The 14339-nt window shown below is 39.6% G+C and overlaps 1 protein-coding gene across 1 annotated transcript in view; it reads right to left on the reverse strand.

The window, feature by feature from the left end:
* Positions 1-6905: 6905 nt before the first annotated feature.
* LOC149278419 (zinc finger protein basonuclin-1-like) overlaps positions 6906-14339 on the reverse strand; it is a 49897-nt gene continuing 42463 nt past the window's right edge. The window contains exons 6-7 of the mRNA XM_089501980.1: positions 11933-13821; positions 6906-7584 (exon numbers count right to left, since the gene is read on the reverse strand). Coding sequence (XP_089358106.1) covers positions 6906-7584; positions 11933-13821 — 2568 coding nt within the window. The remainder of the gene's footprint in view (positions 7585-11932; positions 13822-14339) is intronic.

Raw genomic sequence — 14339 nt, forward strand, 5'->3', positions numbered from 1 at the left:
AGTAAGGTCTGAATCTTTACAGCAGAAAAAACAAGCAGATGGCAGATAGGCCGAATAGTTCTCCATCAAATTCTATATTTTTATCCAAGAATAACCTTATATAAGAATAAATATATTCTGTCCACCAGATGTCGCTGTCTGCAAGTAACATTTGTGTGGTAGTGAAATGCACTTCAAAGCGTTTTATTACTGAGGCACTGGAATATGAAAATGTGTTTTATACACACAAAATACACATACATGTATGTCCACAAGAAAGGTGGTACAATGCCCTTTGGCATTACCAGCATTTATGTATAAATATATAAATATAGTCTGATCATCTAAGTTACAATAATGAACAAACATAGTTTTAACTAATAACATACATGTTTGTATTGTTCTTATCCATATTAAATACATCATTCAAAAATGTACAGTGTGGGTTGGAAAAAGTATGTGAACCCCAAGGCTAACGACTTCAACCAAAGCTAATTGGAGTCAGGAGTTAGAAAACCTAGAGTCCAATCAATGCTACAGGATTGGATTTGTGTTTTGAGCTACTTGAACATTTTGAGTTTGTTATTCTCAAGAATTATCTGGTAACTTAAACCATGCCTCACAAAAAAGAAATCTCAGAAGATCTACAATTGAGAATTGTTGAGTTGCATAAAGCTGGAAGGGTTACAAAGTAATTTCAAAGAGTTTACATATTCATCAGTCCACAGTTAGACTAATTGTTTATAAATGGATATGATTTAGTACTGTGGCAACTCTTGACACAATGCAGAATGCTCAAGTGGTAAGAAAAGAACCCTAGAGTAAGAGCTAAAAGCTTGAAGGTCATTGGAACTGGTTAACAGCTCCGTTCATTAGTCTACTGTATGCAAAACACTGTATAGGCATGGAATCCATGGTGGGACACCACGCAGGAAGCTACTGATCTCCAAAAGAAATTAAAAAAAACAAATGGCTCCTTACCTGAAGTTTGCCAAAAAGCACCTAAACACTCCACAATACTACTGGAAAATGTTTTGTGGACTGATGAAACTAAGGCTAAATTGTTCAGAAAGAACACGTAGCACTACGTATGGAGTAAAAAAAGGCACTGCATACCAACGTGAAATCATCATCCCAATGGTGGAAGCATCATGATTTGGGACTGCTTTGCTGCCTCTGGGGCCTGGACAGCTTGCCATCATCGAGAGGACAATGAATTTCCAAGTTTATCAACGTATCATACAGTATAATGTAAGGGTGGCTGTCTGCCAGCTGGAGGAAAGTAGAAGTTGGGTAATGCAGCATCGCAATGGCCCTAAACATCCTAAGAACATGGCTGAGCTTAAGCAGTTCTGTAGGGAACATTCTGCAGGTCTGATCCGCAGCTACCAGAAGGAGGTTAGGTAGCTAATCAATTCAAGGGTTCACTTTTTAACCAGCACTGTGATTATTTTATGGGTGTGTTCAATAAAGACATGAAAGATTATCATTGTTTGTGTGTTATTAGCTTCAGCACATTGTGTTTGTCTATACTTATGACTTAGATGTAGATGACGTCACATTTTATAAACAATTAGTGCAGAATACCAGGTAATTCCAAAGGCTTCAATTAATTATTCTTGCCACTGATTATATAAAACAACAAAAAAAATCACCACCTCCAAACCTCTTAGGCTAGTAGTATTAAAAATGTACAAAATAGGTTAATATGTAAGGATAAACGTGACCCTCTAGCGCATAAAAAAACACTATGTATGTGGGCAGGCCCGGACTGGGACAAAAAATAGGCCCGGGCATTTAAGCCAGAGCAGCCCATATTTATTTATTTATTTATTGTTAAAGCCGACCCTTCATGTACCATCTTTGCATTTACTCATTAACACATTCATTAATGCAGTCTCACAAATCATTCAACCAATTCATCCACACATGAATTCATTAATTGTCATACGCATTCACACAATTCATCCACACATTTATTCATTCTCATACACATTCACACTACCCCCTCTCCCCATCTTATCTGCCCCTTCTCACTATGTTCCCCCTTTTCACTATGTACCCCTTTTCACTATGTACCCCCTCTCACTATCTATCCCCTCTCCCCATTTCTCACTATCTAACCCCCCTCTGCCCCTTCTCACTGCACCCCTCACCCTCACCCTACTTACCTTGTTGCCGGAGCAAGCAGCAACTGCGGCCGTGCCCGCGGCAGGACCGGACTGACTGGGCCTATGCGGCCGCATTAACACAGGGCATAAGGGGCACATGCCCCTTAAGCCCGCCGCAACTGCGACCGGGTCCGCCACTCTAAGGGGCCGGGAAGCCCCCACCAGGGCCGGCCTTAGGGGTCTGCGGCCGCACAGGGCTTGCATTAAAACATCGGGGGGGGGGGTTTAACTTTATTTAACATCCTCCATGTTAAATAAAGTTAACAAAAACTTTATTTAACATGGAGGATGTTAAAAAAAGTAAAAAAAAACCAAACCCCAATGTTTTAATTTAAACCCTGTGCGGCCGCACACCCGTAAGGCCGGCCCTGGTGGGGGCTTCCCGAGTGGCGGACCCGGTCGCAGTTGCAGGTGCCCATTATGCCCTGCGTTAATGCGGCCATACAGGCCGCATAGGCCCAGTCAGTTCGGTCCTGACTGGGCCTATTTTAAGGTAGAGGCCTGGAGCTGCAGCTCCATCAGCCCCTAAGTCAATCCGGCCCGGCCCACCGGGCAAACGCCCGGTTTGCCCGATGGCCAGTCCGGGCCTGTATGTAATCAGGGAATGTTGTTAGACTCAAATTGGGTCATTGTTCAGCAGTGGCACTTACTGTATACAAAAAATCAAAACAGAAATTGGACTACAGAAGCCAGAAAGAATTTGTATGTAAACTTCTTCCACATGCTCAGCGGCACTCACTCTGAATTCATTTAGGCAACAACCAATCGCATGTATGCTAGCAAAACATCTGTGTTCAGATAGCATAAATGCTATTGGCTGTTGCAACTCCTATTGACGAGAATGGGGGTACTACTGAACATGTGCAAGAAGCAGATGGTATCCGCTCTGCTTTCTGTAGAGGCAACTGGGGAAGACGGTTAAATGAGACAGAAGTCTAATTTTCCAATTCCAGAGGCTAAAGAATGTCCGCAAGGATCTACATGCAGTAAAATTATTTGGGGTCCATGCAAAATGAACTCCAACCCTGGCATAAAGCATTCTTTGCAAGAAAGGTTACGCTCACCTTCTATAATGCACCACTACCTTGGGCTGCCACCTATTTTAGTTAAGTTGGCAAGATTAAAATTGCTTACCACTCAAAATGCATCAAAGATGAATTCATGTAATATATACCCCCCAACATCTGCCCCCCATTCTGTATCCAATGGTTCACTCCAATGTCAAACATATATTTATATATATACACTATACAGGAAAGTGTCAGCAGTGAAACATATAATGTAAAGCGTAGATTTATACAAACTGGGACTCTGTGTAGCACAATCGTCCAAGGCTGGATCACGGGTTCCGTCACGGTAAACATTCCTCTGGCTGACCCCACATCATTTAGTCTCACTGCTATACTAATGGAGCCAGCTGTTCTGTACAGAGGGGGACAACGTGAATGTTTATTAGTTGTATAAACCTCTGTGGGTTTGCACCTGCCTCTTAGGATCGCAAAGGCAGTTGGCAACGCAATCCGTAAAATCGAGTTACATTTTCATGGGGAAAATGTCCCCAGGTGGTATCAAAACACACAGGATAGGGGCCAAATCAGCCTCTTGAATGTCTGATGTGGAGACAGAGACTTGCAAGGGCTGGGGAAGCATGTCCCGTACTATGTAAAAAAAAAAATAAGAAGACTGCCAGATTCCATGTGTAACCTCCAGTGGTAGTTATGAGACCAAACAGAAGAGGACAGAATGGCATTTATTCCAGGCTTGCTTCTACACATTCACAGCTTGATTGTGCAACATGCAATATGGGAAATCCAAACACATAAAAAAAAATTAACACTGTAGTTTCTAGTTTAAAATATTCACTTATAGGGACGGTCTAGTGTCCCATTCAGCCAGTTGTAATGTTTGGAGGTATGTGAAACATGTAATGTTTAGGCCTTTCAAGGTTAAGCATTCCAATATGATCTTTCCCATAGCAGGACATATTACCTCAAATCATAGAAACCCATTTAGTCTGCTCATAAAATCCATGTTAGTAGGGAAAGTCTTTTACGCAGATATAGAGGAGGAATAGATAATGGTACACGGGTGTGATTAAAACAAGCGCGACTGCTTTTAAGGATTGGTGATGGGAAACCAGCCTCCACAGTATTACGTTCATAAAACATCATCCTACAGCGCACACAAAAGTAATATACATACCGTATTTCGCATGTATAAGATCCTCGCATGTAAAAGACGCACCTTAATTTTGGGGCCCGAAATTTGAAAAAAAATATATTACATAAAGTTATTGTACTGGCTTCCTGGGCATGATATGAGTGTGATTGATGTTATCTGCTAGCAATTGTTAGCAATCACACTCCTATCATGCTCAGGCAGCCAGTACATGCACATCACCTTCAGCCCTCTCCCTGTGCCCCCTACACACGCATCCATGCTATTACACACACACATACATTCATTCATTTATTCCCCCACCTTTACCTGATCTTTTGATGCGCGGCTCGCAGACTTCTGTGGGGGCCGCTGTTTCCCTCTGCGTTGCTCGAATAGGAACGGAGCGGAGTCATGCGATGTGATGTACATTCACGTAAAAAATCTACCACCACCGTATAAGACGCACCCAGTTTTTAGACCCCAAATTTTTCTATATATGCGTCTTATACATGGGAAATACAGTACTTTGCCATTATTTGTATCTCTGGAGACATGATAAATAGGAGTTTTAAAAAATATATATAAATATCTAAACAATGACCCTCAATCAAAAATTCACCCATCAATTAGCTCAGGACAAAAATCTAGACAATTTTAGAGGAAAATGTGCTTTGTGCTTGTGTGGTTTATTATCTGGGCACCAACATGCCGTGCAATTGATGGTATTTGGATACAAAATACTTGACTATGCTACATAATGAATGAGGCAGCAATTTTAACATTAAATATTAGTAATCCAACACATAAAATCTTATGAATACCAAGTCCAAATTTTTTTCCTTTGGTGTAATGTATGAATTTTAAAAAAAAAAGTCAGACAATGAAAATCAGTTCAAAACATTTTGTACATTTATTTATAATAAGAAAAAAAAGTACAAATGTACTGTGGTTGCGTTTCCCACTAAGGTTTAAAACAAGGAAAAAATACAAATACGTTTCTGTAGCACTGAAGAAACCAGGGACCTGTTATTTAATAAATCTTCCTTTTTTAACATAAAAAATACTGTTCATGGCTTCAAATGTGTGACTGGTAATAAATCCCTATCGAAAAAGACCAAAAACCCTGCAAGTCTCGGCACAAATCAGTGGGGCCACGTTAGCTTTTCCTTATACACAATCCCCAAAAATCAGTGGCCTCTACAATCATATTCAGAAGTAGAGGTATTTTAGTGGACAAAAGTAATACCTTGCAAGATTTCTGTCTTTTTACATAATTCTAATACACAGTATGAAACTTAACAAGTGATATTCAGAATAAGTTAAACATCAACAAAAGTGTGACATTCACTTTACACTGCTACAGTGACTACAAATGAAGTTTTTCTTACAGTACATCACAACACAAATAAATCCAGTCCTACTGGAAATTATACATATATAGAAAAATACAAAAAAAAGTATTTTTTTTAGCTCTATAAGGGCGACTCCCTGTAAATCAGCATATTATTTACAAATTGTGCAGTAAATATCATGCTTTTGGAAACACTAATGGCAAAAAAAAAATTTTTGGATGGAAATTGCTTAATATGAGTCACAGATCATCATCTTCTGCTCACTTGTCAGTGAATAGGGGTTAAATAGTTAAAATAAAAAGTTTTATGGAAACTAAAGGTTCTGATGGCGATAAGATTTCTCAAACTTGAATCAGTTCTGATTCATAACTCGTGTGGACTCTTGAGAAGCCGATATGACATAATAACCCAATGCTAGGACATTAGCGGGGCAGGATAGTGTCTGCCCCCCCCCTTAGACTCCTTCATACAGTGGGGTTTAAGTGGCAGTGGGCAGTGGGGTTTAAGTGGCTAAGCTTACAAAGAAATCACAGAAGTGAAATACAAAAGGAAAGTGAATAAAGCATTTTAATCCAAAATGCCCAGAACAAATATAAGTGCATAGCATATATGACAAAATACAATTAAATACAGTGAAAGTGTTTAAGTGACATAGTATCAAAACTGTACAAAAATCAGGTGATCAGAAACCTACTTACACAGATCAACATTTTCTACACAGTGTGATACAGTTTCATATAGCATCCTGTCATCCAAGGTTTGACCACCTTTTTCAGTAAAGGGCGTTGTCGGCACATCCTCTACTTTGAAATGCGGCATTATTTCGTTCGTTCAAGGTCATGTTTTTTCCTGAAAATTGAAAAAAGAATGCATCGAGAAGACCATTAAGAGGCATGTTCCTTATCCCAATATTAATGGTGCAAGATGAAGATTTTAATCATCTCTTATTACAAAATAATTATAATCCTCCACGAGTAACTGAAATGTTTAGTCAAAGCTTCCAAAGAAAAAAAATCTCACTGCTCTTATTATTTAATAATTGAAACATATATATATATATATATATATATATTAATTTATGAAGTCAACGAAATTCTGTCTAAAGCTGGGCTCAGAGGTATGCCACGTAAATCTATGTGAATATGGCATCAAGCAGGAGAAGGAAAACATTATAAAGGCAACTGCAGAAGGAAGGTGTGCAGTTAAAAAAAAGTAATATACAAGTTTTCATTTAATCATTCAACTAAAAGGTATTAAGTGTTTCTGATAAGCTTCTGTGCAGGTTAGGGTTTTGGCTATGCCTGTTTCGACTGCGCACAGATGAGAACATAGTGTTGCATCCTGCTACTTTACATTTATGGAGTTGACGGAGATGGACGGTTTTGTAATGGGCTCTAAATGTCCCCTTGTTACTGTAAGTTTTCTGACAGATGTGGCAGGTTATTGGCATACCAGATGGTATGTTTGAGAAACTCTGGTGAGCTCTATGAACCATATTACATTTCTGGTAGAGCTCTTCTTGGGGTATGAAGTTCAATTGTTCACAGCTTTCATCACTATCTTCCACTGGTATGTTACCTTCTTCACTACCGCCATCGGAGTCCCAGGAGGAATGAGAGCTGCTCCCAGATTTCATACTGGAATTGGTGCTTAAATCCAACACAACACTGTCATTGACATGGTCTGCACCAAAGCTGTCCAAACAAGGGTCTCTGATCTTGCTCATGGGATAAACCAGACTCCCTGTTCTGTTCATGCCTTTGAAGATCACAGATGTCTGTCCAGGATTTTTTAATGGGGAGGCTTGATAACAATCCTTTGTCATATCTTTAAGAAGATAGGGGATGGTGTATGGGTTGTTTTGCAATTCCAGAGCATCTTTGGTCAGTAGCTTATGATGGAGATTCTGGTTTGAACTATGCCTGCAAGGCAGAATGATATAAACAGTAACATGATTAGCATATAAAAGGAGAATGTAAAACATAGAAATTAGTTTCAAGTTGAATCATATAGCAATATTAACCAAACTACCCTCCTCTTGGTAAACTATCCCTCTCTATATAACCCCTCTTGGTAAACTAAAACCTCCTTGCTTAACCTTCTGACCCTCAAATTTTAGACTATGACCTCTTGTTCTAACATTTCTCCTCCTTTGAAATAACCTTGCCTCCTGTACTTCTATGACATCTTCTCTTCTTTCCTCCAAGCTATACCTATTGGTTTCGACCTAGGAGCCAGCCAAAAAAGTTAGATCTTTTTTTTTCCTTCCCCATAGTGCCCAGGGTTTGTAGAGCCTTGCCATATACTAACACACATTTAAAAACTCTAACACCTTACAGTAAGAAACACGCCAACATTTAACGCTCATGTACACACGCTAACACCATACACTAATACACACACTCTAACATCACATGGTGACATATTCATACTAATGCCATACTGTAACAAACGCCACCATACCACACTCACACACACTGGCTAACACTATACATATATAAAATTACACACTATGAATACATACACACTGACTCTGACACTACAGTATAAATACACTGACTGGCACTATACACACACGGACACTATAGTACACAGGCACTTACATACACTACTTTCCTTCCCGAGTGCCATGCATTATGCGACCCCGCTGGGAGCCTTACAGATTCATGATAGCAGCCCTGGTTCCTAGTCTCCATGGCGACCTGGCACCCGGTATTTGTAGAGCCCTGCCTTAGCCTTTCCTGATACATTTTGTCTCACCAAACATGGGGTACTTTGAAATACATAGTAACAAGTCTTTTCACAACCTAAATTACCAAATCAATCAAGCTCAACCCTTCCTTCCTGTTTTTGACCCAAAAGCAGGCAAACCCCTCCCCCCCAGAAAACACAAGCTATTTTTCAGATTTTGCCACTTTGCTGAATTCCTTACTTTATCTTTGATACTATCTGAGCCTCATTGCGTTTTATCAAAAGGTAAATTATAACCAAATGGCAGACACAATTTTCCTGTAAAGTAAATATGTCTTACTGGAGATTGTTTTACCTGAGAATACAAAAAATTCCTGTACGTGCACAGTTTAAATGTTCTAGCGATAACTAAAAATATCCTATGCTACACGTTAACGTTTCAAGTATTCATGAAATTAACTAACCAGAGCCTAGAACCTAGAAGACCAGTCCGCTTCAGTGAAATAACTGTCCCAAAAGCAGGCCAGTATTTAAAACCCCTTTAGAAAGAAAGTCCTGTTAAAAAGATGCTGCTCCCATACCAGGAGTCAATCATCAAAATAGCATCCACATATATATGTAGCCTTTATACAGTTATATAACTAAGTTTATGAATCTTCTGGTGCCACAAAAACCACTTTGGACACTTTGGCAGTGTCTGCTTTTGAATGACATGACAATGAAGTGTTATTGTGACAATTAATTACAGTGTTAACGGGCCAGTTCAGTGGAGATCTTTGATCACCCTAAAAGGGCCTTTATGAGCTCTAACCGATTATGGAGGACAATTGCCCAACAGGCTGCAGCCCCCTGCACCAGATCCATCTACCTAGGGGAGAATTCACCACTGACAGTAGATAACAGCATCTTTAAGTAACTGCTGTCTCTTATTCACACATTTTACCCCATGTACACACAAAATGTCCTCTTAAAGATACATTGTTCTTGTGGTTATATTATCTCTAGGAAACCCTTGATGGCCCAAACCCAACGTGTGGCTTGTGCACCATAACTGGAATTACCAGTATCGTAGGCGATACACAAAACTCATTCCTTTAATTAAACAATACCCAAAGGTAAACTCTACAATAAATACTAGTCCAAATACATGCACATCAGTATGTATCATTTTTTTTTTTTTTTAAGAACATTACATCACCAGGGTACTCTTTTACTCATCACCACCTTTGCATCTTCTGAATCTATGCAAATCACCAACTAATGCTTCTAATGCCAAGTTTTTGAGCAATCGACATGAACATACTAAATCCTACCTATTGTGGACGCTCATTTCTGGAGACGTACTTTACTACCAATTGCAGTTACTGTAACAGCTCTATCAGATTAAAATGCAATTTATCATTAAAACAAATTGATATATTATAAACTGTACAAAAAAACACACTGCTTACTTTCCTTACTGTATAACTTTCACAACTACGTTTTCAGTAAAAAAAAAACAAAAAAAACCACAAAACAGAAGGAAAAAGGGAATGGTGATTGGATTTACAAATCCCAGAAAATACATGACGTCTCCATTAAATTCCTGTAGTCTAAACCAAGAGACTAACCAGAGAAGCAAAGGTTTTTTTAAAAAATTAATCTCTTTAGATTACCATCACTGTAATCACTGCAGAAGCATTTCTGTACCACGCTCAGGAACTGAGGGCAACTTCAGACTGTTAATACCCCAGCAGATAGATTAGTATTGTTTTTACTGGAAAGTCAAAAATGAACGTAGCAGCTCCCCATTCACGGCATCAGAACAGATGCCAGCAAGACTGGCTAGGGTCTCAGCACAGCCAATGAGGACTCCAACACAAACATTTTTCATAGACATATTTTAAAAACACAGGGATAAAAAACGTAAAGGCTACCTGCTTTACTGATTTATTTTTTAAATGTAGTGCGATTTCAAGACAGAGGCCTTGCACTCCCACCACAGGACTTGAGCACGGTAAGTGAACTACAAATGGCGGTAGGGAGAGGGTAGACAGTGAGAAGGGGGGTGGTAGATAGTGAGATGAGATAGATAGTAAGAAGGAGTGAGAGCGGGTAGATAGTGAGAAAAGGGGGGGGGAGTAAGAATATTGAAATAAAGAGTGAGAATTAGAGAGAATAAATCAATTAATATGCGGATGAATTGTGTGAATGAGTAAGAGAATGAATTAATAGGTGGATGAATTGTGTGGATGAATTCTGTGAATGAGTGAAACAATTAATTAAATGTGTGGATGAATTGTTTGAATCATTTGTGAAAATACATTAATGGATATGTGTATCGTGGATGTGATTTAGGGAAAGGCAAAGAAGGCTCAAGCAGGGTGTTTGAGCCTTGGTTACTAAGATGGCACAGACAGTGTGTTTATGGGACAAAGATGACAGATGGCGAGCTGTTTGGTGACAAAGATGGCTCACGCTGGACTGTCATCTGTGTAATCTGTGTGCTGGTCAGGTTATATGTGGGGAATGTGGACGCCGGGGCTGGATTTGGGTTGTGCAACCTGTGATCTATGCCTCTAATTTAGGGGGTTTTATCCATACCTTTAATGCCGAGTTTTTATGTGAATTCCAGTTTATTTATACCTGCAAAACTGGGTTTGTGTGTTATTCTGCTGATCTGTATCTGCTATGCTATGTTTCCATACATTGTTTACGTATACCTGCAAATACAGGGCTTGTATGTCTTATTCATCTATACATGCACGTGCTGTTTCATGTGTTGTTTATTTGATCTCTACCTGAACTACAGGGAGTAAGTAAAAGAGATGTGCGATTTAGTGAAGAGGAGGGAAGTCTGCACTGACTCCCACAGTCTTCCCCTAACCTGCATTCAGTGTGGCAATTTTTTTTTTTTGGTGTGGGAGCGGAGGGAGAGATTGCATGCTAGGGAGCTTAGGGTCCAATTTTTCAATATTTAAAAAAATATTTTTGTTACAAAGATTCGCTGTTTTTCTTCCTATATATAATGTATTAAACGTACATTATTTTTACCAGTGTTTCAAGTTATATCTTATTGTATGTGTTTGCAAAAAAAGAAGTGGGGAGAAAGTGGGGTAGGGGATAGTGAGGAAAGGTATCTGATAGGGAAAATGCTATCTCAGAGAGGAGACGTTTCCTCACCTGAAGCACAAGTGAACTTACTCATTTTCAAGTTTCTAAAGTAAGCATTTTACCTCAAGCGCACGCATTCATTCAATAAACCAGGTTGCACTATGATAAGGTTTTTCTTTTGCTTTCAATGACACCTCGCAAAGCCTGAGAGCCTTCTACGAATATCCACATCAACAGACTGAAACATTTCACCTAGAGGCTACATTTTCTAAATGACGGACCAACACTGGCAGGTTGCTCAAGTTAAAGAGGGCTGATCTGGTTCTGCATAAGATATAATTTCATGGGCAAAGGAGACTTTGCAAAATCCCACTGATTTAGCTATACATTTTACAGGGCTCTCCCAGCAGCAGAAGCTTTTTTTGGGTGGACTTTCATAATGTACAGTAAAGTTGTAAACATGCTTATACTACCCATGTTTCTTACCTGTCTCTACTCCTCCGAGAGGGGAAAGCAGCATTGCAACCTTCAATTGTACACAGATGCATTTCTTTGGGGTGTACGTTTTTGTAATGCATTTTAACACTGTAGGGGTTTTTAAATGCCTTTTTGCATATCTCGCAATGGAAGCGATTCTCTTCTTTTGGTACATGTAGGGCTTTTTCCCCACAATTTAGGTCTGCAGAGTCAAAGCCAGAAGTCTTCCGAGAAATGGAACCAAAGAGACCTCCGTTCAGAGGGTAATGTCGAAATTCAATACCGTCCTCGGAATCTGTGTGTTTTGGCTGCTCTTTATTATACATGGAAGGTTCAGCCAACTGCTTTACAACACTAAAGTTGTTTGAGTGTTCATATTTATTTTCACTAGATTCTCCTTTTAATCCTTGGTCTTCTCGATGACTCTCTTTCTCCAATAGATCGAATTCATTTTCAGAGTCGGAAGAAAGATCATAACTTTTATCGTGGACAGATTCAAGATGTTGCTCCTCTGCTTCATATGATTGAAATGAAACAGGAGACTGTGCATTATCTTCCTGTGGCACACATGAGCTCTCAGTCTCTACATTTTTATCACGCATTTCAAAACCATTGCCATTGGTATCTTGAGATGGTACATCCTCTTCAGAACCAACGTTTTCAGAGTTCTCATTTGACGTTTCCATTGCTTCTTTCTGGATTTTTATTGGCATGCTGGATTTCCGAGACTTCTTTTTGGGCATTGCATCTAAAGGAAACTCATTGGTAATGTGCTTTTCTGTAATCGATGAAGTAATCACAGGATGGGACGGAAGTATGCCCGGTGTATTTGCCAGTTCTGCGGGTGTAACTGGACTTCGATAGAATGGAAGAACGGGCTGGACCGTCTTCAGATTAGGAATGAGCACACAACCTTGTCCAACATTGGGGATACCAGACTGCATTTTTGTGTCTGTGCCAGGACCTACGTAGCTAGTAGCAGATCTGTTGTCTATACAAGAGGATTTAGATGCTCTCTTGTGATCCTCAGACACAGAGATAATTAGGCCATTCCTTAGATCTTTGTCTCTGTTGTTTCTGTTCATTGGCATATGGAGTCTTGGGTTGGGATTCGAGCTATGACGATTTCTGCTACGCAGAGAGCTAAATACCATGTTACATCCCTCAATTGTGCACCTGTGTTTTATCTTCAGATGGACAGCATTGTAATGAATCTTCAGTGTTCCTTTGTCATAAAAAGTCTTTTCACAGGCAGTGCAGAAGACTCGACCTTTTCTTGGTCCAGTGCCGTTTCGCTCCGCAGACTTTATTTTGCTTTCTGGGGATATGGAAGACATGTCGTAGTTTGTCACCGTGTTATGTGAGCTAGAGTCACTTAGAGGGCTATCATCTTCTACTTTGGTGATGACATCTTGAGCACTTACGCTGGACTCATTCCCCAGAAGAAATGATGCAGAACTGGAAGTGAAGAAGCTGCTTTCAGAAAATGATATACGAGTGTCTGGTTTATGTTCATTCCCGCGGTCTTGACTTTTTTCAATCAGTGGCCTTTCTGGTGGCGATCCTATTAAAGGAGGAGGTACAGGGCTAAAGAACTGGAAAGGCAGTGTGAAGGCCATATTGTTGAGCATATTCTCAAAGGGGTGAACAGAGGATGGGGGGGTTTTCTCCAGAGCTGGAATGGGACTACTCCTAAGATTGCTGCTTTCAATGAAGGCTCTTATGTCAGAATTGGCTCTGCCACTGGGTATTAGTACAGAATAGCCCTCCTTCTCATGCACTGCCATAAGTTCCACAATAGATTTTGTTTCTCCAAAACGAAGAAACTGCTGCAGTGTAGCCAGTTCCTCCTCCACAGTCATTATAGTCCAATGGTCTAGCACTTTTCCTGCGGCATCCTAAAACGCAAAATGGGTGTTCAATTAAACGTCAGATGCAAGGATACCATAAGCACAAAATAATGGTGCGTTATCTCTCTAACACTCAACTGTTCAAAGCTAAATAACTAAAATCCATATTAGGCATACAATAAAAAAACTGTCCTAAACACAAATTCGGTTTTCAAGGGCGTTTTTCAGTAATTTCACACAATGAGATTTGCATTTATAGGCAGGAATTTGTTTTCTCTTATATAGTATTTGCCACCCAAGTGGAAATTGATCGGTTAATGCAAGCATAAGAAGAACCGCAATTTTGATCTTGTATTACCTGTTAATTTAAGTCAAGTGCGCAACATTTTATTGCAAACTTAATAATCTTCCAGGCAACTACCATCAAAGAAAAAAAATGAACTGGCATTGATCTGTTGCCAGTGCTCACGAAGAACAGATGTAATTACACTTGAGTGTTGCAGTTCTGTCAAACTCAGACCATGTCTAACTTTTTCCCCCCCAATAACTCCAATAAATATTTTATC

This window comes from Sceloporus occidentalis, unplaced genomic scaffold (assembly GCF_023333645.1).
Source record: "Sceloporus occidentalis isolate IW3139 unplaced genomic scaffold, rSceOcc1.0.p SCAF_189, whole genome shotgun sequence".
Lineage (NCBI taxonomy): Eukaryota > Metazoa > Chordata > Lepidosauria > Squamata > Phrynosomatidae > Sceloporus > Sceloporus occidentalis.